The 26,383-nt window shown below is 43.2% G+C and overlaps 1 protein-coding gene and 1 non-coding gene across 5 annotated transcripts in view; both read left to right on the top strand.

Moving 5' to 3' along the window:
* kpnb1 (karyopherin (importin) beta 1) overlaps positions 1-18,726 on the top strand; it is a 40,251-nt gene extending 21,525 nt beyond the window's left edge. For 3 of the 4 annotated variants that reach the window (XM_067424992.1, XM_067424995.1, XM_067424996.1), the window contains 9 exons: positions 660-731; positions 861-1,005; positions 3,656-3,738; positions 4,934-5,041; positions 10,641-10,784; positions 11,389-11,494; positions 15,220-15,334; positions 16,583-16,744; positions 17,579-18,726. In XM_067424992.1, coding sequence (XP_067281093.1) covers positions 660-731; positions 861-1,005; positions 3,656-3,738; positions 4,934-5,041; positions 10,641-10,784; positions 11,389-11,494; positions 15,220-15,334; positions 16,583-16,744; position 17,579 — 936 coding nt within the window. In that variant the 3' untranslated portion in view covers positions 17,580-18,726. The remainder of the gene's footprint in view (positions 1-659; positions 732-860; positions 1,006-3,655; positions 3,739-4,933; positions 5,042-10,640; positions 10,785-11,388; positions 11,495-15,219; positions 15,335-16,582; positions 16,745-17,578) is intronic. The other variant, XM_067424994.1, reaches the window with a different exon arrangement.
* Positions 3,769-3,910, top strand: LOC137048588 (small nucleolar RNA SNORA79). The gene has a single exon (XR_010899472.1). It is a non-coding gene; the product is annotated as a small nucleolar RNA SNORA79 (small nucleolar RNA).
* Positions 18,727-26,383: the final 7,657 nt, after the last annotated feature.

Here is a 26,383-nt window from a genome sequence, read left to right as displayed (position 1 = left end):
ATCTGGGTTAGGGTTAGGTTTGATCTGGGTTAGGGTTAGGTTTGATCTGGGCTGGGTTAGGGTTAGGTTTGATCTGGGCTGGGTTAGGGTTTGGTTTGATCTGGGCTGGGTTAGGGTTAGGTTTGATCTGGGCTGGGTTAGGGTTATGTTTGATCTGGGCTGGGTTAGGGTTAGGTTTGATCTGGGCTGGGTTAGGGTTAGGTTTGATCTGGGCTGGGTTAGGGTTAGGTTTGATCTGGGCTGGGTTAGGGTTAGGTTTGATCTGGGCTGGGTTAGGGTTAGGTTTGATCTGGGCTGGGTTAGGGTTAGGTTTGATCTGGGCTGGGTTAGGGTTAGGTTTGATCTCCTTTCACAAGCTTTAGTTCTTGTTCTTCTGTCCTTGAACACTGTCCGTTGCTACATTAATTCAAAGGGGAAAATTCACTGATTTGTATACAAACATTTAATTTGCACAAGATCTGATGTAAATTTTTATATATATTATGATTAGTGTTTATATTTTTATGAACATTTTAAACCCTATTGGGATTTAAGAGTCCATATCGTTTCATCAAAATGAGAATAGATTAGAATCAAGACATTAATATTTTCAAACCAGTCCTGTGTGTGTGAAGTTGGTGCTAGTTTTGAGTTGCTGTAATTGGATCTGTTTTGTCCAGTCTCACATCCAGAGCACGTCGGACCGAATCCAGTTCAACGATCTGCAGTCGCTCCTGTGTGCCACCCTGCAGGTCAGACCCTCGGTGACCGCTGACCTCGAGTTACTGTGTGTGTGAGAGGGAGAGTGTGTGTGTGTGTGTGAGAGAGAGAGAGAGAGTTTGTGTGTGTGCACGGGTGCTCATCTCTCCTGTCCTCCACAGAATGTCCTGCGTAAGGTGCAGCACCAGGATGCTCTGCAGATCTCAGATGTGGTGATGGCGTCTCTGCTGCGCATGTTCCAGAGCACAGCCGGGTCCGGCGGCGTTCAGGAGGACGCACTAATGGCCGTCAGCACACTGGTGGAAGGTGAGGCTATCCTGGGCAGATTTAGGCTCTAGCTGGAGTTAATCTGATCCTGGGCATCTTTAGGCTCTAGCTGGAGTTAATCTGATCCTGGGCAGATTTAGGCTCTAGCTGGAGTTAATCTGATCCTGGGCAGCTTTAGGCTCTAGCTGGAGTTAATCTGATCCTGGGCAGCTTTAGGCTCTAGCTGGAGTTAATCTGATCCTGGGCATCTTTAGGCTCTAGCTGGAGTTAATCTGATCCTGGGCAGATTTAGGCTCTAGCTGGAGTTAATCTGATCCTGGGCATCTTTAGGCTCTAGCTGGAGTTAATCTGATCCTGGGCTTTTTTAGGCTCTAGCTGGAGTTAATCTGATCCTGGGCAGATTTAGGCTCTAGCTGGAGTTAATCTGACCCTGGGCTTTTTTAGGCTCTAGCTGGAGTTAATCTGATCCTGGGCAGATTTAGGCTCTAGCTGGAGTTAATCTGATCCTGGGCAGATTTAGGCTCTAGCTGGAGTTAATCTGATCCTGGGCAGATTTAGGCTCTAGCTGGAGTTAATCTGATCCTGGGCAGATTTAGGCTCTAGCTGGAGTTAATCTGATCCTGGGCAGATTTAGGCTCTAGCTGGAGTTAATCTGACCCTGGGCTTTTTTAGGCTCTAGCTGGAGTTAATCTGATCCTGGGCAGATTTAGGCTCTAGCTGGAGTTAATCTGATCCTGGGCAGATTTAGGCTCTAGCTGGAGTTAATCTGATCCTGGGCAGATTTAGGCTCTAGCTGGAGTTAATCTGATCCTGGGCAGCTTTAGGCTCTAGCTGGAGTTAATCTGATCCTGGGCAGCTTTAGGCTCTAGCTGGAGTTAATCTGATCCTGGGCTTTTTTAGGCTCTAGCTGGAGTTAATCTGATCCTGGGCATTTTTAGGCTCTGGCTGGAGTTAATCTGATCCTGCTGAGCTTTAGGCTCCAGTTGGAGTTAAAGGGTTAGTTCACCCAAAAATGATGTCATTAATTACTCACCCTCGTGTCGCTGGACACCCGTCAGACCTTTGTTCATCTTCGGAACACAAATGAAGATATTTTTGTTGAAACCTGACAGCTGAGAAAGGCTTCAGATAGGCCTCCATTGGCATTCAGAACATTCCCACTCACAAGACCCATAAAGGCCCTAAACACATCGACACACAGCCCATCTCTCTACAGCGGCTGGACAATAATTTTACGGAGTTACAAGAATAGTTTTTGTGCGGGGGAAAAAAAATCGCAATAATGAGTTTATCCACCAAGTTCTTGTCTTCCGTGTATGTCTGGGCCATGAGCTCAGGCGATAGCGGCTCCTCCTCTTCTGGTCATGAACGGCGGAGCTGCGTCATATTCTCACGCATGCGTCGAGTTCACATCAATAACTTTTTCAATGACACAAACTATTTTCGTTGCATTGTAAAATTATTGTACAACCACTGTAGTGAGATGGACTTTGTTTTTAGGGCCTTTATGGGTCTTGAATGGGAATGTTCTGAATGCCAATGGAGGCCTATCTGAAGCCTTTCTCAGCTTTACACTAAAATATCTTCATTTGTGTTCAGAAGATGAACGAAGGTGTTACGGGTGTCTAACGACATTAGGGTGAGTAATTAATTAATCACAACTGGACACAATGCTAAACACTGGCATACGTTCTCTGCCGTTATTGCCATCTGGTGGTTTTTATGCGTTCAGAGCTGGACAGTCACTTTTTTTCTGTAAACTTAGGATTTAACTTCACTACATTTGAATATCATAATCTATCAGTATGAATATCATACTTTTTACTCCACTACATTTCTATCAAGGTCCTCGAAGTGGAAAGTCGTTTCTGTCGCAGCTCTGAAAGTCAGTGATGATTTTTTTCTTCTTTTAAAGGTGTTTGGGTTTTTGCAGAAAGCCTTTCAGGAATCACTCTTGTAGAGTCTCGTGAAGTTCAATGATTTCACAGCATTTATTAAACACTGATTTATAGTTTAGAGCAAAATGGAAGAAGACGGATGTCCAAATGCTCATTTAGTGGAGGATTCACATAAACAAAGTTGATTTTGTCTTCAGTGAAGGTGAACAGTGTGAGAATATCAGATGTGTATCAGTGTATTGGATCCGTGCATTCGGCCTTAAAGTGACAGCAGCTTTGTAAAGGTTTTTTAAACTTTTATACAAGTATGTAAATTAGTTTAAGTTAATTGTATGCTTGTTTGTCGGATGGCATAATGTGCATTTATACAACAATAAAATAATGCGTTGACAATTTTTTTACTTTTGATACTTAAGTAAAAATCAGTTTTCTACAAGTTTCACTTGTAATGGAGTAATATTTGACTAGTAGTACTTTTACTCCAGTAATGAAGTTGTGTAGTTTGTCCACCTTATGTGATCCTTATGGCTATTAGGAAGAGCGAACAGTGGATTCAAACATCCCAGTAATTACAGCTGCCGTTCTTATCCTCATCGCTTGACTCTTTCCTGTTCTGCATAACAGGGCTTCTGTTAGATCATGTGACACTTGAGCAATACAAGGCTGATGTAGAATGTGATTAGCCAGAAGGGGTAATGGGAAACCCATTTGAGATGCCTTCAGGGCTCTTTATTCAGGGTGTCGTTACAGCTGTGAATGATTCTGAATCAACCTTTTTCTTCCCGATCCAGTTTTGGGCAGTGATTTCTTGAAATACATGGATGCCTTCAAGCCGTTCCTGGTCATCGGGCTGAAGAATTACGCTGAATATCAGGTAAAGCTTATGCTGAACGCTGCCGTTTGCTGATGATGGTTCCTCCTGCTGCTCTGAGATCAGCAGATCAGGATTTAACATCATCAGAGAGAAAACGAGTCTAACTTCACCCAGAGTGTGCCGACCCTGCGGTCGCTCGTGGCCACGCTGGACATTGCGGGACTCTACAGATCACACTATAGCCTTTACAGTTATTTACACTTGTGGATGATTTACATCTCCATTTCAATATAACCGTGAGCTTCATATACGGAGCGGTTTATGTAATTAGCTGCTGTGATTTATGGTAGGGTGTGTTAATTGCATGGCCAATGTTCAGTTGTCTGAGAGGACTAAAGTGTGTGTAAAGCACTATTCGCATGGGATTAGTATTATCTAGGGACCTCTGATTTAGAAATGACTCCCCCACATCTGAGTTTTGCGTGGCGCATTCGCACGGGATAAGCAAAGCCTGTGATTTTACTAGAATTTACTGATTTCTCCCGGATATGATATCAAGACTTCGTTATAGATATAGCTGTATGAAATCATAAACAGGCATCAATATCGTTTTGATTATTTTACAGTAGACTAATAAATAAACATAATTTCGGTCAGTTAGCGAACAGACGCCATGAACTGAGCTCAGACCAGCGGCAGGAGTGAGTTTCATTTATCACGAGTGAGAAGCTGACGATATACGGTGGAAGATTGTTTCAATGCTAAATGTAAAAGCGCCTATTTAAACGAGCTTGTCATTGTACTATACTGTTCTGTTATGTTTTTCATTAAGAACTGTATTGATGTTAATATTAAACACACCATTCAATCAGATTACTCCCAAATTGATACTCTAAGTGAAAGTATAATTCACGGTCAATAATAAACGGTGCGCATTATGAATGCAGACTTTATTCTTTGTGAAAGAAAAAGATAGAAATGCTCACAGGAAGAAAAAAAAGCTTGCAAAAGTTATATATGATCCGCTTAATCCTGGCCAAATCACAGATGTCGATTCGCACGGGACTACTATCACAGGATCTCGGTGTTCGGCGAAATATGGGAGGTAATTTGCGGGAGAATTTTTACTTTACAAATTACAGACAATTACAGATACTAGTCCCGTGTGAATGGGGCTTAAGTCTCTGAGAGGGCTAAAGTGTGTGTAAGTCTCTGAGAGGGCTAAAGTGTGTGTTGCATTGGTTGTCCTGTGCAGGTGTGTCTGGCTGCGGTGGGGCTGGTGTGTGATCTGTGTCGAGCCCTCATGGCCAATATCCTGCCTTACTGTGACGAAATCATGCAGCTGCTGCTGGAGAACCTGGGTGTAAGTAATGGCCATTTCCTTAAGTGTGTGTGTGTGTGTGCTCAACAGAACAGCCCCTGAATCACACATCTGCAGTGTCTGTCTGTCAGGGTTCGTACGGGTGCTTGAAATCCTTGAAAGTGCTTGAATTTTGATGTTGTGTTTTCAAGGTTTGAAAAGTGCTTGAATTTTGGATAAAGTGCTTAAAAATGCTTGAAATTGTAACTATTTATTTTACAACAAATACCTATCTGAATAAATAGTTTGTTTATTAAATGTAGAAATAAAATGTTGGAGAGCCTAAAATGAAACCTGCTGTGCTCGCGATCTGCCCGTCTATTTCCATGTGTGACTCCGCCCCCATGTTGTCGTTTCAATGAACGTTGGCTGAAAGATGCTAAATAAGAATTTTGGATCAAACGGGCACAAACCCCACGAAGTGCCTCCTGTAAAGTTTGCAAAAGGTAGGCTAAGTCATAGACTTTCAAGTAAGCTAACTAAAGTAGTTTACTGTAGCCTAACGTTACACATTAGCGCCTATTTGTTTAACTTGCGCTATTAACTGCTAGCTAGGAATTCGCATTAGTGACAGAGTATATGTATAATGCGATGTAAGATTAGCATGTCCGTTATGACATGTTCATTTGTAGAATAGGCAGTGAACGTAGCCACAAATTAAAACCTACAAACATGAGCTCAGTGCATAAAAATAGTGTCAGATGATCATACAAGTAACCATGGGCGTAGATTACGCGGGGGACGTGTCCCCCTCACTTTTAATAAAATGTATTTTCGTCCCCCGCGTTTTTACTGGGTCTCACCGATACTAGTCGACCCGCTCCGAGCGGGATCCGAACCGGCGTTACCTGCGCGGGTGGCGGGCAAGTTAACAGGGACGCTAAAAACAGCTCTCTCTAATCTCGGTTGATTGCGCGTTTCTTGAGGTCACGGTCAAATGTATTTACATAGAAACCAATGTGAATACATCAAGATTTAAATTCAGAGACAAAAAATAATCTATGCATGACCAGGGCTCTACGCTAACTTTTTTCTTGAGGAGCACTTGTGCTCCTAATTAAAAAAAATTAGGAGCACAGTCAAAAATTTAGGAGCACATTCTAATCCATCAAACACATTCCAATTATAACTTTCCCATTACAGGACGATATTTGTCCTTTAATGTCCAGGGTCATTTTTACCATTATAAGAGCAATATTTTCTAATCGTATTAAATGATCTGTCATCATCTGTCAATTTCTTAAATTCAACATAATTCTGACATAATATTATCATAAACTTCTGAGAGTACAGCACAAATACACACACACACACACACACACACACACACAAAAAGCAGAATTGGACTTCATACAATCAAACACCTATGCATTTAATGCATGGGTTAATGTTGTATGAATGTTTTTGAATTTAGAAATATGTACAAATTAAATTTTAAAAGTTTAATATTTTAAATAAAAAGCCCATGCAAAGTATAAATATGAAAATAAAACTGCCAGTAGGTGGCGGCAAGTCATTCAGTCAATAGTTCAAAACAGATTCATTTGAATCGAATCGCTTGGAGATGCGAACATGATGGGAATCAGTTCTGGGGTGGCTTTGATTTTCACAAATAGACAGTGTTGTGGCTAAAACGTTGTTACTCAATATCAACTTGTCTATTAGATTTTTGTACGAGATCAGTATCACACATGCAATCATGCCAATACTCGGAGCTTTAGCAAGCCGTAACTTTTGGCGCTCTGGCGCTTCATAAACAGGACCGCATGCGCCTCGCGGAAGAACATTGCAGCCGGATCTACTTCTCTCTGTTTGTGGTGAGTCCATAGACCATAAAAAAAAATACGAGTCACGCAGATATTGTGCTAATCCGCAGCGGGAATAACTTATTTTGTGTGTACAGTGATTCAGAATAAGACAAAAACCCGGTTTGGAAAAAATCTTTATGATATACTTGCTCATTATATACATTTAGTATTTTTTTTAAACAGCATGAGTGATAAAGATTAACTCAAGGGCTTTTTAAATGTATTATTAATACATTATTGTTTGATGGCATTTATGCCCCAAGCATCCGCTAATTTCTGGGCTTCTTTATGATAATCCAAATGTGGTATTTCCAGTTCATTTTGATTTGGCTGTAAATAAACAGCGCGAGGCGTCTGGTAAAGTGCGCATGGCTGCCTCGTCACACACGTTTCACTTTGTAAACAATCGTTGTTTGAAGTGTAGTCCGTCGCACATGTTTTTGCACTTCTTCTGCTGACTGAAGGCATGAAAAGCAGTTGTTTGACGTAGGAAACGTAGCCTATCAGTTTCTCAGTGTTGATTCACTCCGTGTTGTAGTTTTTATTCCGATTGTATTACACATCCATTCATGAGAATAGATCGGGTCACTCGCACCGGTGCGCCTAAATATTTTTTCACAGTCGCACGCAGTAATTTTTAGGCGTAAATGCGCCCAAAATGGGCGTTATGTAGAGCCCTGATGACCTGTCATTTTATTCGCATCTAAATATGAGGAGGGCGCTCTCACAGAAAGTCCAAAAGCGGTTTCGTAATATCCAGTCACGCTGGAGCTGCAGCTGAAGGAAAACAATCGTTATGAGTGATGAAACGTGACGACGACAATCAGACGATTGCGACAATATATATGCTTTATGTGTGTTTTTCAAGCCATCTCAATGTAGGCTATTGATTGACTATAAAGTATAGGCTATCATATGAATAATGCAGCTTTTAATGTTGAGTATCTTCTGCTCACCAAGGCTGCATTTATGTAATCAAAAACAGTTCAAACAGTAATATTTTGAAATATTATTACAAATTAAAACAGCTTTTTTCCCCTATGTGAATATATAGTAATTTATTCCTGTGATCAAAGCTGAATTTATCATTACTCCAGTCTTCAGTGTGACATGATCCTTCGCTAATCATTCTCATATGAGGATTTTATAATCAAGAAACATTTATGATTATTATCTGTGTTGAAAACAGATGTGCTGCTTAAAAATGTTGTGGAAACCATGATAGCCTACATGTTATTTTTCAGGATTCTTTAATGAATAGAAAGTTCAAAGGATAGCATTTATTTGCATTCATTAAATAAATTATCATCTTTTGTAATATTAAAAATATCACTTGTGATCAATTTAATGCATGTCTGATCAACAAAAGTATTAATTTCTCTCTTTTTTAATTTTACCACAAATGTTTAGATGGTTTCCACAAAAATTAAGCATCACCATGAGCAGCACAACTGATAATAATCCTAAATGTGTGTTGATCATCAGATCCTCCTATGAGAATGATTAGTGAAGGATCATGTGACACTGAAGACTGGAGTAATGCTGATAAATTCAGCTTTGATCACAGGAAGAAATCACACTTTACTATATATTCACACAGAGAACAGCATGGTTTACATTAGAATATATATATATATATTTACATTGCATAAAATCTATGGTGTGTTAATGCACAAGTGTTTGTAGGCTAGTATATAAACCAATTATAAAATTGGCACAAAAAATAGGAGAATAATATTATAGATATTAATTAGTGGTTATTGTTCAGCAGTGTATTTGATATCTTGCCCAATTAAAAGCAAGAGATGCGATAAATTATATTGGTCCAAAAAAAAAAAAATAATTTCTGCCCCCCTCACTTCTGAAAAGATGGCTACGCCCCTGCAAGTAACTTAGTGCTGTCAAAAATATTGATAGATTTTTCGATCGGTCTGAATTTCACACGGGATTAGACACATAATTCTACAAATTCCTGCAGATTTTGCGCTCCTATCTGAAGTGGGCACATACCGTTATAAAGCCGACCTCTGACATACATGTAAATAAAATAAAAAAATAGCTAATTTTCCCAGTTTATTAATGGTCAAATACACACAAAAAATGTTACACTGTTCATCTGGGTGTGTATTAACGTAAATACAGCCGTAAACGGTTCAGAAGAATGAGTAACAGGAACAGTGTTTTGAGTCCACACTTGCATCGGGTCTTAAAGGGGCAGCAGTTATTCAAACTACAAAAAGACAAAAGATCACCTGCTGCTCTTTACTGATTATCTTGTGTAACTTTAACAGATTAATATGTATTTAATTTTTACAATAAAAATCCAATGTTATTTTAAATTTGATATTCAGTGTCTCACCTGAATACAGTTAGACCTAGGCCTACCTGATTTATTTGTGCTATTGTTTTTGCTTATTTGTTGTTATTTTATTACAGTTTTCTCTTTTTACCATTTGAAGTCAAGCTTTCTTGTGCTGTATGTAAGCTACTGCAACACAATTACCCCATTGTAGACCACGCACCGTAAGCATATTTGTGAGATAATTGTAATGGTAATTGATCAATGATTATGAAAAAAAAAGCAAAGCTTTATCATATAAAGTGATCTCTTCAGAAGAAATATTTGATTGCCTAGACGTTTAATAGACATACACACACAAAGAAATTAATTAAAAATAGAAAAGGTCAATGAGGTACATGTGATTGACTGTCTACCTCAAAGACGAATGTTTTCATTTTTAAAATGTTCAATAAATGAATTGAAAGTTAAGTGAACCCGTCGAGTGATTTTGTTTAGGCTAATTGTTTCTACAATTACCCCAAAGGCAGGTTAGATAGTAAGCAAAATCTACTTAGACAGAGATACATTTAAAAGAAATAAAACTTGTGATTTGGTTAAATATCTGATCCTGCTGCTTTACGAAACACGATTTTGGCTGTTTATAGTATTTTTATCTTTTTAATGTGATGATAAAGTGTACTAAATAATAATTTTGACAATGTATTGGTATGTAATTTACAGCGGTGTTAGGTGCTGGAAAAATCATTAAAATTGACCTTGAAAGTGCTTGAAAAGTGCTTGAATTTGACCTTTGAAAAGGTGTACGAACCCTGGTCTGTGCTGTCTTTGTGTCTGTCTGTGTGCGTGTGCTCAACACAACAGCCCCTGAAACACACATCTGTGCTGTCTTTGTGTGTGTGTGTGTGTGTGTGTGTGTGTGTGTGTGTGTGTGTGTGTTCAACAGAACAGCCCCTGAAACACACATCTGTGCTGTCTTTGTGTGTGTGTGTGTGTGTGTGTGTGTGTGTGTGTGTGTGTGTGCTCAACAGAACAGCCCCTGAAACACACATCTCTGCTGTCTTTGTGTGTGTGTGTGTGTGTGCTCAACAGAACAGCCCCTGAAACACACACCTGTGCTGTCTTTGTGTGTGTGTGTCTATCTCTGTGCGCCTGTGTGTGTGCTCAACAGAACAGCCCCTGAATCACACATCTGTGTGTCTAGCTGTCCTAATCACTGTAGTATTCAGGTTGTCTGGGCTTCAGGAGACATTAGTGTAAATGTGAGATTTCTTTCATTCCTTTGATCAGATTAAAGATGACATGGTTACTATAGTTAACTGAAACGAGCTAAAGCTTAACCGAGGCCAGTGTCATTCTATGTGAAAACTAATGGGGTCAGTGTGAAGATGGCTTTAACTTTCTGAAGGCCTGTAGTTGAGTTTAATGTGCAAATCTTCCTCTCTTAAGCAGAATATGGGCTTTACAGTGTAGTAATGCTGGTGTGTGTTTGCAGAATGAGAATGTGCACCGGTCTGTGAAGCCCCAGATCCTGTCAGTCTTTGGTGATATTGCTCTTGCTATTGGAGGAGAATTTAAAAAGTACCTGGACATTGTGCTGGACACGCTGCAGCAGGCCTCGCAGGCCCAGGTGGATAAGGTAAGACTCACAGGCACGCTATACTATATGTTCGTTACATTTATCAATCATTAAGCGGACGCTTTATCCAAAATGACTTGCAAATGAGGAGAGCAACTAACAGGGCAACAATTTGCAAGTGCCATGACCAGTCGCACAGGACTCGTAGCAAGATGTGTGTATATATTTTTTATATAACAAACTCTTTGTTTATTTATTGTTGGTACTGGACTTGCATGGGTCAGGCACTGTGTGTCCACTGTTTCTGACCCAGGAAAACCCCTGTAGATGAATCAATGTACACTGAGCCCAAACAGTAGGAGTGTGAGGGAAAGGTCCTTCCTGTTGTCTGACCAGCTGTTGCTTCCTGTGGGGTTCTGGAAGTCCAGGTCGCTTCAGCGTTTAATGTCCTTCTCATGCACACATAAACCAGCCAGACACATGTTTTAAACTGAAGCACTAAAACACTTTAAGAGGACATTGATTCATCCACTGGGGTCTGTTAGGATTAGAAATCATTGGCCCGGTGTTATCAGTGTCTGAAATGCTTAAGTCGGCCATTTCCTGAGCTGCTGCTTTGAGTTTAAACCTGAAGATTGACTAAAAGCCATTGCTTTGGTTACAGACAGACTACGATATGGTGGACTATCTGAATGAGCTGAGAGAAGGCTGTCTGGAAGCGTACACTGGGATCATCCAGGGCTTGAAAGGAGACCAAGAGAATGTGCACCGTAAGTTCACAGTGATGTCTGTAGCTGAAGAGTTCACTGAGAGCCATGTTTACAGTGATAGCTGAAGAGTTCACTCTGAGCCATGTTTACAGTGATAGATGAAGAGTTCACCCAGAGCCATGTTTACAGTGATAGATGAAGAGTTCACTCTGAGCCATGTTTACAGTGATAGATGAAGAGTTCACTCAGAGCCATGTTTACAGTGATAGCTGAAGAGTTCACTCTGAGCCATGTTTACAGTGATAGCTGAAGAGTTCACTCTGAGCCATGTTTACAGCGATAGCTGAAGAGTTCACTCTGAGCCATGTTTACAGCGATAGCTGAAGAGTTCACTCTGAGCCATGTTTACAGCGATAGATGAAGAGTTCACTCAGAGCCATGTTTACAGTGATAGCTGAAGAGTTCACTCAGAGCCATGTTTACAGTGATAGCTGAAGAGTTCACTCTGAGCCATGTTTACAGCGATAGCTGAAGAGTTCACTCTGAGCCATGTTTACAGCGATAGCTGTAGAGTTCACTCTGAGCCATGTTTACAGCGATAGCTGAAGAGTTCACTCAGAGCCATGTTTACAGCGATAGATGAAGAGTGCACTCTGAGCCATGTTTACAGTGATAGCTGAAGAGTTCACTCAGAGCCATGTTTACAGTGATAGCTGAAGAGTTCACTCTGAGCCATGTTTACAGCGATAGCTGAAGAGTTCACTCTGAGCCATGTTTACAGCGATAGATGAAGAGTTCACTCTGAGCCATGTTTACAGTGATAGCTGAAGAGTTCACTCTGAGCCATGTTTACAGCGATAGATGAAGAGTTCACTCTGAGCCATGTTTACAGCGATAGATGAAGAGTTCACTCAGAGCCATGTTTACAGTGATAGCTGAAGAGTTCACTCTGAGCCATGTTTACAGTGATAGCTGAAGAGTTCACTCAGAGCCATGTTTACAGCGATAGATGAAGAGTTCACTCTGAGCCATGTTTACAGCGATAGATGAAGAGTTCACTCAGAGCCATGTTTACAGCGATAGATGAAGAGTTCACTCTGAGCCATGTTTACAGTGATAGCTGAAGAGTTCACTCAGAGCCATGTTTACAGTGATAGCTGAAGAGTTCACTCAGAGCCATGTTTACAGTGATAGCTGAAGAGTTCACTCAGAGCCATGTTTACAGCGATAGCTGAAGAGTTCACTCTGAGCCATGTTTACAGTGATAGCTGAAGAGTTCACTCTGAGCCATGTTTACAGCGATAGCTGAAGAGTTCACTCTGAGCCATGTTTACAGCGATAGCTGAAGAGTTCACTCTGAGCCATGTTTACAGCGATAGATGAAGAGTTCACTCAGAGCCATGTTTACAGCGATAGATGAAGAGTGCACTCTGAGCCATGTTTACAGTGATAGCTGAAGAGTTCACTCAGAGCCATGTTTACAGTGATAGCTGAAGAGTTCACTCTGAGCCATGTTTACAGTGATAGCTGAAGAGTTCACTCAGAGCCATGTTTACAGTGATAGCTGAAGAGTTCACTCTGAGCCATGTTTACAGTGATAGCTGAAGAGTTCACTCTGAGCCATGTTTACAGCGATAGCTGAAGAGTTCACTCTGAGCCATGTTTACAGCGATAGCTGAAGAGTTCACTCTGAGCCATGTTTACAGCGATAGATGAAGAGTTCACTCAGAGCCATGTTTACAGCGATAGATGAAGAGTGCACTCTGAGCCATGTTTACAGCGATAGATGAAGAGTTCACTCAGAGCCATGTTTACAGTGATAGATGAAGAGTTCACTCAGAGCCATGTTTACAGTGATAGATGAAGAGTTCACTCAGAGCCATGTTTACAGTGATAGATGAAGAGTTCACTCAGAGCCATGTTTACAGTGATAGCTGAAGAGTTCACTCTGAGCCATGTTTACAGTGATAGATGAAGAGTTCACTCTGAGCCATGTTTACAGTGATAGCTGAAGAGTTCACCCAGAGCCATGTTTACAGTGATAGCTGAAGAGTTCACCCAGAGCCATGTTTACAGTGATAGATGAAGAGTTCACCCAGAGCCATGTTTACAGTGATAGCTGAAGAGTTCACTCTGAGCCATGTTTACAGTGATAGCTGAAGAGTTCACTCTGAGCCATGTTTACAGTGATAGCTGAAGAGTTCACCCAGAGCCATGTTTACAGTGATAGATGAAGAGTTCACCCAGAGCCATGTTTACAGTGATAGCTGAAGAGTTCACTCTGAGCCATGTTTACAGTGATAGCTGAAGAGTTCACCCAGAGCCATGTTTACAGTGATAGATGAAGAGTTCACCCAGAGCCATGTTTACAGTGATAGCTGAAGAGTTCACTCAGAGCCATGTTTACAGTGATAGCTGAAGAGTTCACTCTGAGCCATGTTTACAGTGATAGCTGAAGAGTTCACTCAGAGCCATGTTTACAGTGATAGCTGAAGAGTTCACTCAGAGCCATGTTTACAGCGATAGATGAAGAGTTCACTCAGAGCCATGTTTACAGCGATAGATGAAGAGTTCACTCAGAGCCATGTTTACAGTGATAGCTGAAGAGTTCACTCAGAGCCATGTTTACAGTGATAGCTGAAGAGTTCACTCAGAGCCATGTTTACAGTGATAGCTGAAGAGTTCACTCAGAGCCATGTTTACAGTGATAGCTGAAGAGTTCACTCAGAGCCATGTTTACAGTGATAGCTGAAGAGTTCACTCAGAGCCATGTTTACAGTGATAGCTGAAGAGTTCACTCAGAGCCATGTTTACAGTGATAGATGAAGAGTTCACTCAGAGCCATGTTTACAGCGATAGATGAAGAGTTCACTCTGAGCCATGTTTACAGCGATAGATGAAGAGTTCACTCAGAGCCATGTTTACAGCGATAGCTGAAGAGTTCACTCAGAGCCATGTTTACAGTGATAGCTGAAGAGTTCACTCAGAGCCATGTTTACAGCGATAGATGAAGAGTTCACTCAGAGCCATGTTTACAGCGATAGATGAAGAGTTCACTCAGAGCCATGTTTACAGCGATAGATGAAGAGTTCACTCAGAGCCATGTTTACAGTGATAGCTGAAGAGTTCACTCAGAGCCATGTTTACAGTGATAGCTGAAGAGTTCACTCTGAGCCATGTTTACAGTGATAGCTGAAGAGTTCACTCTGAGCCATGTTTACAGTGATAGATGAAGAGTTCACTCTGAGCCATGTTTACAGTGATAGCTGAAGAGTTCACTCTGAGCCATGTTTACAGTGATAGATGAAGAGTTCACTCTGAGCCATGTTTACAGTGATAGCTGAAGAGTTCACTCTGAGCCATGTTTACAGTGATAGATGAAGAGTTCACTCTGAGCCATGTTTACAGCGATAGCTGAAGAGTTCACTCTGAGCCATGTTTACAGCGATAGCTGAAGAGTTCACTCAGAGCCATGTTTACAGTGATAGCTGAAGAGTTCACTCAGAGCCATGTTTACAGCGATAGATGAAGAGTTCACTCAGAGCCATGTTTACAGCGATAGATGAAGAGTTCACTCAGAGCCATGTTTACAGTGATAGCTGAAGAGTTCACTCTGAGCCATGTTTACAGCGATAGATGAAGAGTTCACTCTGAGCCATGTTTACAGTGATAGCTGAAGAGTTCACTCTGAGCCATGTTTACAGTGATAGCTGAAGAGTTCACTCTGAGCCATGTTTACAGTGATAGATGAAGAGGTTATAACATGTGTTCCCCTTATTCTGCAGCCGATGTGATGCTGGTTCAGCCTCGGGTGGAGTTCATCTTGTCCTTCATTCATCACATCGCTGAGGATGAAGACCGTTCCGACGGGGTCGTGGCCAACGCTGTGGGCCTTATAGGGTAAGCACTTCCTGTTTGCTAAGGGTTTGTTCTACTGACCTGGACGGGTTAGTGCTTCAGATATTCACTGACCCTGCTAAAAACATGTTATTGACCAATATAACCTTGTTTTCATGAAGTGACATTTCTCAGTTTTAATAGCAGAGCAAAAACCACTAGCCTAATGCGAAGTGTTAACATTTAAAGTCAGAATTGACCCCGTTTACCATGTTAGCGCACCTCGCTAGTCTTGTGGGGAACCAATAACTTTGCATTAGCCTGACGTCGTCATACTCAATTTTAGTCAGAATATGAGTGATGCTCCATTGGGCTGTAATTATGGGGCGCGTTTCAACCCAACCAGGAAAGCCCTCGATTGGAAAGACTTACAACCAATCAGAGTAGCGGCGTGACTCATGACGTTAGTGGTCAAATGTCAACAGAACCCAACTGCACTGTGTTGCCAAGTTTTCTGCGGGTTGAAGCGACGTCAATAAATGCTTTTAAATTGTGCTGGGTTAGATGAATGGGTTATTGAGCTGGGTTAGATGAATGGGTTATTGAGCTGGGTTAGATGAATGGGTTATTGAGCTGGGTTAGATGAATGGGTTATTGAGCTGGGTTAGTTTGGGACTTTGTGCTGTGTTAGGGTTAGACCATAGACTGTAAAAAAATATGGACGTAGTGTCCGTGACGTCACCCATAGGATTCCGATAAGCCGTTCTGAAGCTTAAAGTAGGGTCGAGCTGGGCGTTGCCATCTTGTGAGCGAGTCATCGCGTGTCACTCCCAGATAACAGAAAATGGGCAAAAAGGCGGGATGTGCGCGGAGCTGAGGTGACGCAATAACTATAGACGGCGGATAAATGGCTATCCACTTGTAACCACGCCCCTAATTATGCAGAACCTTAAGGCTTTATATAACGTAAACGAATGAGTTATAAAAAAATTCACCCCCCTCAGAGTTGTCATGAAGATCAAAATTAGCCATATAAGCCAAAAACACAATTTTTACCAGGCTGTAAACATGTTTTTTTCTGCTTTAAAGTTGAGAATTTTAACATGGGGCTCAATGAGATTCTGCTCCCTTCTGGAGCCTGTCCCTAGTGGCCAGTTGAGGAATTGCACTTTACATTACTTCCGTATTGGCTTCAAGAGAGATCGCGGGAGGTTGCCGCTTGGGTTAGACAGATGTGTTATTGAGCTGGCATGGTTCTTCTATTGCTCTATGTAATGAAGTTGACTCTTTTCTTCTCTTCCTCTGCTAAAGGGACCTGTGTACAACATTTGGGAAAGATGTGATGAAGCTGGTGGAGGTTCGACCTCAGATCAACGATCTGCTGACGGAAGGCCGGAGGTCCAAGATCACCAAGACCAAGACTTTAGCCACATGGGCCACAAAGGAGCTACGCAAGCTGAAGAGCCAAGCTTGGTACGTTTCTGACCCTAATTCTTCAGACTTCTGAGCTTGCCTTAAGGCTTCTCTGAGGTTCATCTGATGGTAGGACTGCTGAGACTGTCTTCAGGCCTGTTCACACCAACATTAAAGTTCTGCCGGTTTATCAGACCCAAAGTAGAGACACCCGTTAGATGTGCTGTATGTAAAGCAGTGTATTCTCTATCAGTGTGTAAGGGAAATACAGCAGAACACAGGCTGCTGTCCTTTCCCTTACTCTCATGTGTGTCTCATTATAATAGCCTGACCTAAAGCTCATATTAAGCTCATCTCGCGGTTCGATTACAGTTATCATGTCACCGATTTGGTTCAATTCGATATTACAGGTCGTGCTTACCAGGTTGTTTATTAAAGCCGAAATGTGCCCAGATGTCGGCTTTTAAAGTAGTTGGAGCATTTTTAACTCCCTCGCGTCTCGCTCTGCCATTGTGTGCTACCGCGACAGCACGCACGTGACAGATAACATTATATGTGACGTCAGTAACGTAGTCTATTACTGAACCGATACCGAGTCGTCCTCATGTGCATCGAAGAAACGATTCATTTTGACAGCCCTAATTAAACTGCACTTCACAGTGCAATCAGGATTACTTTAATGTCATTAAAACAATCCCAATGTAATGCCGCTGTTTTCCGCACCGAACATTAGTCTTGTTGTGAACAGGCCTGTGTTGGTCCGAAATATTACATGCATAGAGAAAGTGAAGCCTATTCATTTTAGGTGTGGCGGTGATCTAACGCTTGTTTAACCGTAAATTACGGTCCTCACTGCTCTTCTCAGCCATGTTCTCATTGTGCTCTTGTTTTCAGATTTACTGGCTGTGGAAATTCTACCAAGAATAATGGAAATCAAACCCACTGAGGTTTCTTCTGTCTTTTACACTTAGAAGTCGAAGCAGAAGTGACGTGTGCGCTGAGATGAGTGTCTGAGAGTGTGAGCGAGTGAGAACGAGTGCGAGAGACATCACACCACCTTCAGAGTTCAATGCCAGCAGAAAGACCCAGTGGCCCTTCACCTCTTCTCCATGTGCAGAACATGTCTCTGACCCCACAAACTAATTATTAAAAATTCTACATTCTGTACACACTTGTGTTTGAAAAGCTAGTGCATATATCAGTACAAACTTGCCAGCTAAAGAGGACGTTTTGTTCCTTGCGTCTGCAGAATTCGGCAGGTTTTCGGTGTTGCAGGTCGAGCCCTAATTACACAATCAGAAGATGCACATTAAACATTAGTCAGAAGATGCGATCGAGAAGGAAATGCTGCTGCTGCTGCTGGAGTTAATAATGGCGTGACTGGAGTGTGTGTGTGTGAATGAACGGAGGGGGCGCTGTTTCCACATCCCCTCTTCCTATTTCAACCAATAATAAATAAACATGATAAATATCTTGTTTGCAAATTCCGTGAGATGCACTTATGTAGACCCAGGAGAGCGGCCAGGGACGGCAGAGCTCGGGTGATCTGGCGCTGAGCGTTCGTCCTGCTTTTCTCAATTGCTGCAGTATATTTTTCCCCCTTTTTTTTAAATAAAATAGAAATAAATGGTTCTCTTATTAGTATGGCTGGTGCAGAGCTTTGGCCGGCCCTGGAAAGGGAAGACTTTGGCCATCGTGGAGCTGGTCTAGCGCAGCGCTCCGTGCTCAAGGGTTCAGGATTACACACTTCCTCCTTTATTCTCCTTCATTTGTTTTGCAGGAAAACGAGTGCCAAATCCATGCGGATACCAATGGACTTGAGCTTAATATGTTAACATGTAGAAGATGCAAAATAAACATGTCAACAATGTCACATTTATTTGCATTGTGCTTTGGTTGTAATTTTTTTCTTTTTTTTTTTTCTTGCGGCACTTAATTGGGTTCATTCACCGAGCTTTTAAAAAGAGACAATGGACAGAATCAGACATTTGTATGAGGTTATATTTTTCCATTGATATGAAAATAAAGTTAAATTAAATCTTTCCATTTGTACTTCTGATAAATTTCTGTCATTTCCATGAGAAGGCCTTTATTCCCCATCTCCAGCGCTTGTGTTGAGGGAATGGGGTTTGCAGGGGATTGTGGGTAATCTGCTGCATGTCTCCTCTTTTCCTCATGTTCTGGATTGGGCTTCCTGAAGGTCTGTAGATTAATGGGGCTGTAGTGGGAAGGGCTGGGAATGCTGAGGATCTGCCTTCACGGGTTCATGTTTATCGAGGCGTAAGAGGAAAGGCTGACAGTTTTTGCCTGACTGGTGTTCAATAAAAGATCCTGATTTAACCGCTGGTTATGTGCTTGATGATGTCATGAGCTCGACACCTTGTGCTTTCGTCAGACATTTAAAGCCAATAAACGAGCCGATTAACCATTCGGGGTTAGGCTGATGCCTTTATTTCCTGCTGGATGTGTCCGTGATCTACCTTAACATTAGAGAGAGGACAGGCCTGTTTATGGGCTGTAATCATGACTAGAACCGCTTTAAATATGCGGATGATTTTATTACTGCGATGTTTCTCTGGTCATATTCTCATTATTAAACGTTATCAGATGAATATACAGGCGCATCTTGCTGATGGTTCTGGAACTGTGATGCTAGAACATTTTATGAATTTAAACCGTAATGGCAATAGTCAAGTTAATTCTCAACCACATGTTATGAGCGGTCCGCTCTGCAGCTGAGTGGGGTCAAGGGTCGTCCGTTAGAGAAAGGGTTAACTCTAAAAGCCATTAGACCACAGAGAGTCCATCAGGCGGTCAGAGAGTCCAGTGTGAAGGACTTCATCATCCACACGAGACCACAGAGAGTCCATCAGGCGGTCAGAGAGTCCAGTGTGAAGGACTTCATCATCCACACGAGACCACAGAGAGTCCATCAGGCGGTCAGAGAGTCCAGTGTGAAGGACTTCATCATCCACACGAGACCACAGAGAGTCCATCAGGCGGTCAGAGAGTCCAGTGTGAAGGACTTCATCATCCACACGAGACCACAGAGAGTCCATCAGATGGTCAGAGAGTCCAGTGTGAAGGACTTCATCATCCACACGAGACCACAGAGAGTCCATCAGGCGGTCAGAGAGTCCAGTGTGAAGGACTTCATCATCCACACGAGACCACAGAGTCCATCAGATGGTCAGAGAGTCCAGTGTGAAGGACTTCATCATCCACACGAGACCACAGAGAGTCCATCAGGCGGTCAGAGAGTCCAGTGTGAAGGACTTCATCATCCACACGAGACAACAGAGAGTCCATCAGGCGGTCAGAGAGTCCAGTGTGAAGGACTTCATCATCCACACGAGACCACAGAGAGTCCATCAGATGGTCAGAGAGTCCAGTGTGAAGGACTTCATCATCCACACGACACCACAGAGAGTCCATCAGGCGGTCAGAGAGTCCCGTGTGAAGGACTTCATCATCCACACGAGACAACAGAGAGTCCATCAGGCGGTCAGAGAGTCCAGTGTGAAGGACTTCATCATCCACACGAGACCACAGAGAGTCCATCAGATGGTCAGAGAGTCCAGTGTGAAGGACTTCATCATCCACACGAGACCACAGAGAGTCCATCAGGCGGTCAGAGAGTCCAGTGTGAAGGACTTCATCATCCACACGAGACCACAGAGAGTCCATCAGGCGGTCATAGAGTCCAGTGTGAAGGACTTCATCATCCACACGAGACCACAGAGAGTCCATCAGGCGGTCAGAGAGTCCAGTGTGAAGGACTTCATCATCCACACGAGACCACAGAGAGTCCATCAGGCGGTCAGAGAGTCCAGTGTGAAGGACTTCATCATCCACACGAGTCCACAGAGAGTCCATCAGATGGTCAGAGAGTCCCGTGTGAAGGACTTCATCATCCACACGAGACCACAGAGAGTCCATCAGGCGGTCAGAGAGTCCAGTGTGAAGGACTTCATCATCCACACGAGACAACAGAGAGTCCATCAGGCGGTCAGAGAGTCCAGTGTGAAGGACTTCATCATCCACACGAGACCACAGAGAGTCCATCAGATGGTCAGAGAGTCCAGTGTGAAGGACTTCATCATCCACACGACACCACAGAGAGTCCATCAGGCGGTCAGAGAGTCCCGTGTGAAGGACTTCATCATCCACACGAGACAACAGAGAGTCCATCAGGCGGTCAGAGAGTCCAGTGTGAAGGACTTCATCATCCACACGAGACCACAGAGAGTCCATCAGATGGTCAGAGAGTCCAGTGTGAAGGACTTCATCATCCACACGAGACCACAGAGAGTCCATCAGGCGGTCAGAGAGTCCAGTGTGAAGGACTTCATCATCCACACGAGACCACAGAGTCCATCAGATGGTCAGAGAGTCCAGTGTGAAGGACTTCATCATCCACACGAGACCACAGAGAGTCCATCAGGCGGTCAGAGAGTCCAGTGTGAAGGACTTCATCATCCACACGAGACAACAGAGAGTCCATCAGGCGGTCAGAGAGTCCAGTGTGAAGGACTTCATCATCCACACGAGACCACAGAGAGTCCATCAGATGGTCAGAGAGTCCAGTGTGAAGGACTTCATCATCCACACGACACCACAGAGAGTCCATCAGGCGGTCAGAGAGTCCCGTGTGAAGGACTTCATCATCCACACGAGACCACAGAGAGTCCATCAGGCGGTCAGAGAGTCCAGTGTGAAGGACTTCATCATCCACACGAGACCACAGAGAGTCCATCAGATGGTCAGAGAGTCCAGTGTGAAGGACTTCATCATCCACACGAGACCACAGAGAGTCCATCAGGCGGTCAGAGAGTCCAGTGTGAAGGACTTCATCATCCACACGAGACCACAGAGAGTCCATCAGGCGGTCATAGAGTCCAGTGTGAAGGACTTCATCATCCACACGAGACCACAGAGAGTCCATCAGGCGGTCAGAGAGTCCAGTGTGAAGGACTTCATCATCCACACGAGACCACAGAGAGTCCATCAGGCGGTCAGAGAGTCCAGTGTGAAGGACTTCATCATCCACACGAGTCCACAGAGAGTCCATCAGATGGTCAGAGAGTCCCGTGTGAAGGACTTCATCATCCACACGAGACCACAGAGAGTCCATCAGGCGGTCAGAGAGTCCAGTGTGAAGGACTTCATCATCCACACGAGACAACAGAGAGTCCATCAGGCGGTCAGAGAGTCCAGTGTGAAGGACTTCATCATCCACACGAGACCACAGAGAGTCCATCAGATGGTCAGAGAGTCCAGTGTGAAGGACTTCATCATCCACACGACACCACAGAGAGTCCATCAGGCGGTCAGAGAGTCCCGTGTGAAGGACTTCATCATCCACACGAGACAACAGAGAGTCCATCAGGCGGTCAGAGAGTCCAGTGTGAAGGACTTCATCATCCACACGAGACCACAGAGAGTCCATCAGATGGTCAGAGAGTCCAGTGTGAAGGACTTCATCATCCACACGAGACCACAGAGAGTCCATCAGGCGGTCAGAGAGTCCAGTGTGAAGGACTTCATCATCCACACGAGACCACAGAGAGTCCATCAGGCGGTCATAGAGTCCAGTGTGAAGGACTTCATCATCCACACGAGACCACAGAGAGTCCATCAGGCGGTCAGAGAGTCCAGTGTGAAGGACTTCATCATCCACACGAGACCACAGAGAGTCCATCAGGCGGTCATAGAGTCCAGTGTGAAGGACTTCATCATCCACACGAGACCACAGAGAGTCCATCAGGCGGTCAGAGAGTCCAGTGTGAAGGACTTCATCATCCACACGAGACCACAGAGAGTCCATCAGGCGGTCAGAGAGTCCAGTGTGAAGGACTTCATCATCCACACGAGACCACAGAGAGTCCATCAGGCGGTCAGAGAGTCCAGTGTGAAGGACTTCATCATCCACACGAGACCACAGAGAGTCCATCAGGCGGTCAGAGAGTCCAGTGTGAAGGACTTCATCATCCACACGAGACCACAGAGAGTCCATCAGGCGGTCAGAGAGTCCAGTGTGAAGGACTTCATCATCCACACGAGACCACAGAGAGTCCATCAGGCGGTCAGAGAGTCCAGTGTGAAGGACTTCATCATCCACACGAGACCACAGAGAGTCCATCAGGCGGTCAGAGAGTCCAGTGTGAAGGACTTCATCATCCACACGAGACCACAGAGAGTCCATCAGGCGGTCAGAGAGTCCAGTGTGAAGGACTTCATCATCCACACGAGACCACAGAGAGTCCATCAGGCGGTCAGAGAGTCCAGTGTGAAGGACTTCATCATCCACACGAGACCACAGAGAGTCCATCAGGCGGTCAGAGAGTCCAGTGTGAAGGACTTCATCATCCACACGAGACCACAGAGAGTCCATCAGGCGGTCAGAGAGTCCAGTGTGAAGGACTTCATCATCCACACGAGACCACAGAGAGTCCATCAGGCGGTCAGAGAGTCCAGTGTGAAGGACTTCATCATCCACACGAGACCACAGAGAGTCCATCAGGCGGTCAGAGAGTCCAGTGTGAAGGACTTCATCATCCACACGAGACCACAGAGAGTCCATCAGGCGGTCAGAGAGTCCAGTGTGAAGGACTTCATCATCCACATGGTGAAAAACCTCCACACTGATGCCGTCCTGTTCCGTCTCCGTACGGTCAGCTTACACTATGGACACTTTCTCATAGATGTCATCCCTTAAAGGTGCCCTAGAATGGAAAATTTAATTAACCTTGCCATGGTGAAATTATAAGAGTTCAGTACATGAACATCACATACTGTGAGTATGAGTATGAGTTCTCATTGTCTCCTACTTCTTATGTAAATCTCGTGAATCCAAAACTCCAGGGAAAAAAACAGTGACGCAAGCGTTGGGGATCATTTATATGCACGCCCCCAACATTTGCATCTGTCCAAACGGGCAATGTCAGGCGGAGATGGAGCGAATCATCAGGTACAAGCTGCGCGCATGGACACACTTCATGTTCAGGCTGTTCAGGAGACCTGAGGACTACATCTCCTTCCCACAGATAAAAAAATGTCAACAGTCATGGTTGATGTTTATAATCCGATACCACAACAATTGAATTTAAGATCGTTTGTTCGGCCCATTTCAAGAAAGCTTCGCTCAGCGTCTTAAACTGAAGAAAGGGCCGACTGTATTCCTGCAGCAGTAAGTAGCGGTTTATTCCCTTATTAACTGTTTAAACAATTTCTGATTAAACTGAAAGTTTCTTAGAGAGACCGCGTTGTCTAGATAACGCGAGATGCTTACAGTAACAACAGGAAACTCCAGGACCATACCAAACTAAAGAGTGTGTTTGATGACAAAGGGGAATATTATTTTGTATTACAAAATACAACCGTAGATACTTTGCTTACAGATCGTTCACTCGATCCTTCTAGCAAACGTCACCTTTTCCACCCTATAAGTTAAAATGACAGTCATTTGACCAGGCTATTCATTTTGTAAAAATATAAGTTATATATTTATATTTTTGAGAACTGAAGTATGGTGTTTCCTATGATGTTTTTGCCTATTTGTATTTCAGATTAGGCTACATCAGTCACTGCGTAACCGTAGCCTACATTGTGACTAGCGTTATATAAACATGCTATATCATTGACGAAAATAGACATGTCTAAAATGTAGACTGAATGACAACTTTAAGCAGAACATCAAAACTCAAATGGAGATTGATCAAATGCAGCTTACTTGTTTATTGGTGTTTTCAGATCGCCCGTGCGTGAGAGAGACAGCTTGTGTGCATATGGTTGCCAGATCGGACATGTTTAGGTAAAAACCGGAGTGGGTACTGGTTTCTTTTACACGCCTGAGATGGGTTTATTGAGGATGATGTGCCGTTGAGGTAAATTCAGAGGAGACAACAATTGACACGGTCTCAGCAGACACCCCAGGATGAGCTGGTCATGTCCAGATACAGGTCCACCATCCGATCCGGACACGGCCTGGATCCGGCCGACTGCAGTAACCCTCGGGATAAACAGAGAGACTAACATTAGCGTAGATGCCGCTCTTCTGATGCTGTAACGAGTCCATCAGGTGTTATGGGAAGTGTTCGCGGTTCCGGCTGACCTAGTTAATGCAGCCTAACAATCAGTCAATTGATCTGAATAATGAGAGTTAATAATGTTCTGTGTGTATGCCATAGTAAAGAGATGTGTTTTTAGTCTAGATTTAAACTGGCAGAGTGTGTCTGCTTCCCGAACAATGCTAGGAAGACTGTTCCACAGTTTAGAGACCGCAGTAGACGTGATGGAGTATAATGCGTTAAGAGCTCGCTTAAGTTATCTTAAGCGATCTATCTATCTATCTATCTATCTATCTATCTATCTATCTATCTATCTATCTATCTATCTATCTATCTATCTATCTATCTATCTATCTATCTATCTATCTATCTATCTATCTATCTATCTATCTATCTATCTATCTATCTATCTATCTATCTATCTATCTATCTATCTATCTATCTATCATGGACCAGCTGGAGTTTGTTTATTAAGCGAGCAGGGCAACCACCCAGTAGAGCATTACAATAATCTAGCCTTGAGCTCATGAACGCATCGACTAACTGTTCAGCATTTGGCATGGAAAGCATGTGCATGCTCACTGACGACGAGTGTGTGTGTGTGTGTAAAGAGGGCTTGACAGAGCAGTCATCAAGTGTTAGACAGTATTCTCGGTTACTACTTGTGGAGCTTTTCTGTCCAATAATTACAAATTCAGTTTTATCTTAATTAAGTAGCAGGAAATGACTGGTCATCCAGTGTTTTATATCAGCTCTGCATTCCGTTAATCTTGTGAGTTGGTAGGTTTGGTCAGGCCGTGAGGAAATATAGAGCTGAGTATCGTCAGCATAAGAATGAAAACTAACGCCATATTTCCTAATGATATCTCCCAGTGGAGCAGATACAGGGTGAAGAGCAGCGGTCCTAACACTGAGCCTTGCGGTACCCCAGACTGAACTTGTGATCGGTGTGACATCTCTTCATTTACTGCTACAAACTGATAACGGTCAGATAAGTACGATTTAAACCATGCCAAAGCAGTTCCACTAACGCCAACATAACTCGAGTCTATTCAGAAGAATATTGTGATCGATAGTATCAAATGCAGCGCTAAGATCGAGTAACACTAATAGAGAGATACAACCACGATCAGATGATAAGAGTAAATCATTTGTAACTCTAATGAGAGCAGTCTCAGTGCTATGATACGGTCTAAAACACACACACACACACACACACACACACACACACACCGTAACTCTAATTAGAGCAGTCTCAGTACTATGATACGGTCTAAAACACACACACACACACACACACACACACACACCGTAACTCTAATTAGAGCAGTCTCAGTAGTATGATACGGTCTAAAACACACACACACACACACACACCGTAACTCTAATTAGAGCAGTCTCAGTACTATGATACGGTCTAAAACACACACACACACACACACACACACCGTAACTCTAATTAGAGCAGTCTCAGTACTATGATACGGTCTAAAACACACACACACACACCGTAACTCTAATTAGAGCAGTCTCAGTACTATGATACGGTCTAAAACACACACACACACACACACACACACACCGTAACTCTAATTAGAGCAGTCTCAGTACTATGATACGGTCTAAAACA

This window comes from Pseudorasbora parva, chromosome 19 (genome assembly GCF_024679245.1).
Source record: "Pseudorasbora parva isolate DD20220531a chromosome 19, ASM2467924v1, whole genome shotgun sequence".
NCBI lineage: Eukaryota > Metazoa > Chordata > Actinopteri > Cypriniformes > Gobionidae > Pseudorasbora > Pseudorasbora parva.
This window is presented reverse-complemented; position numbering and strand designations above follow the sequence as displayed.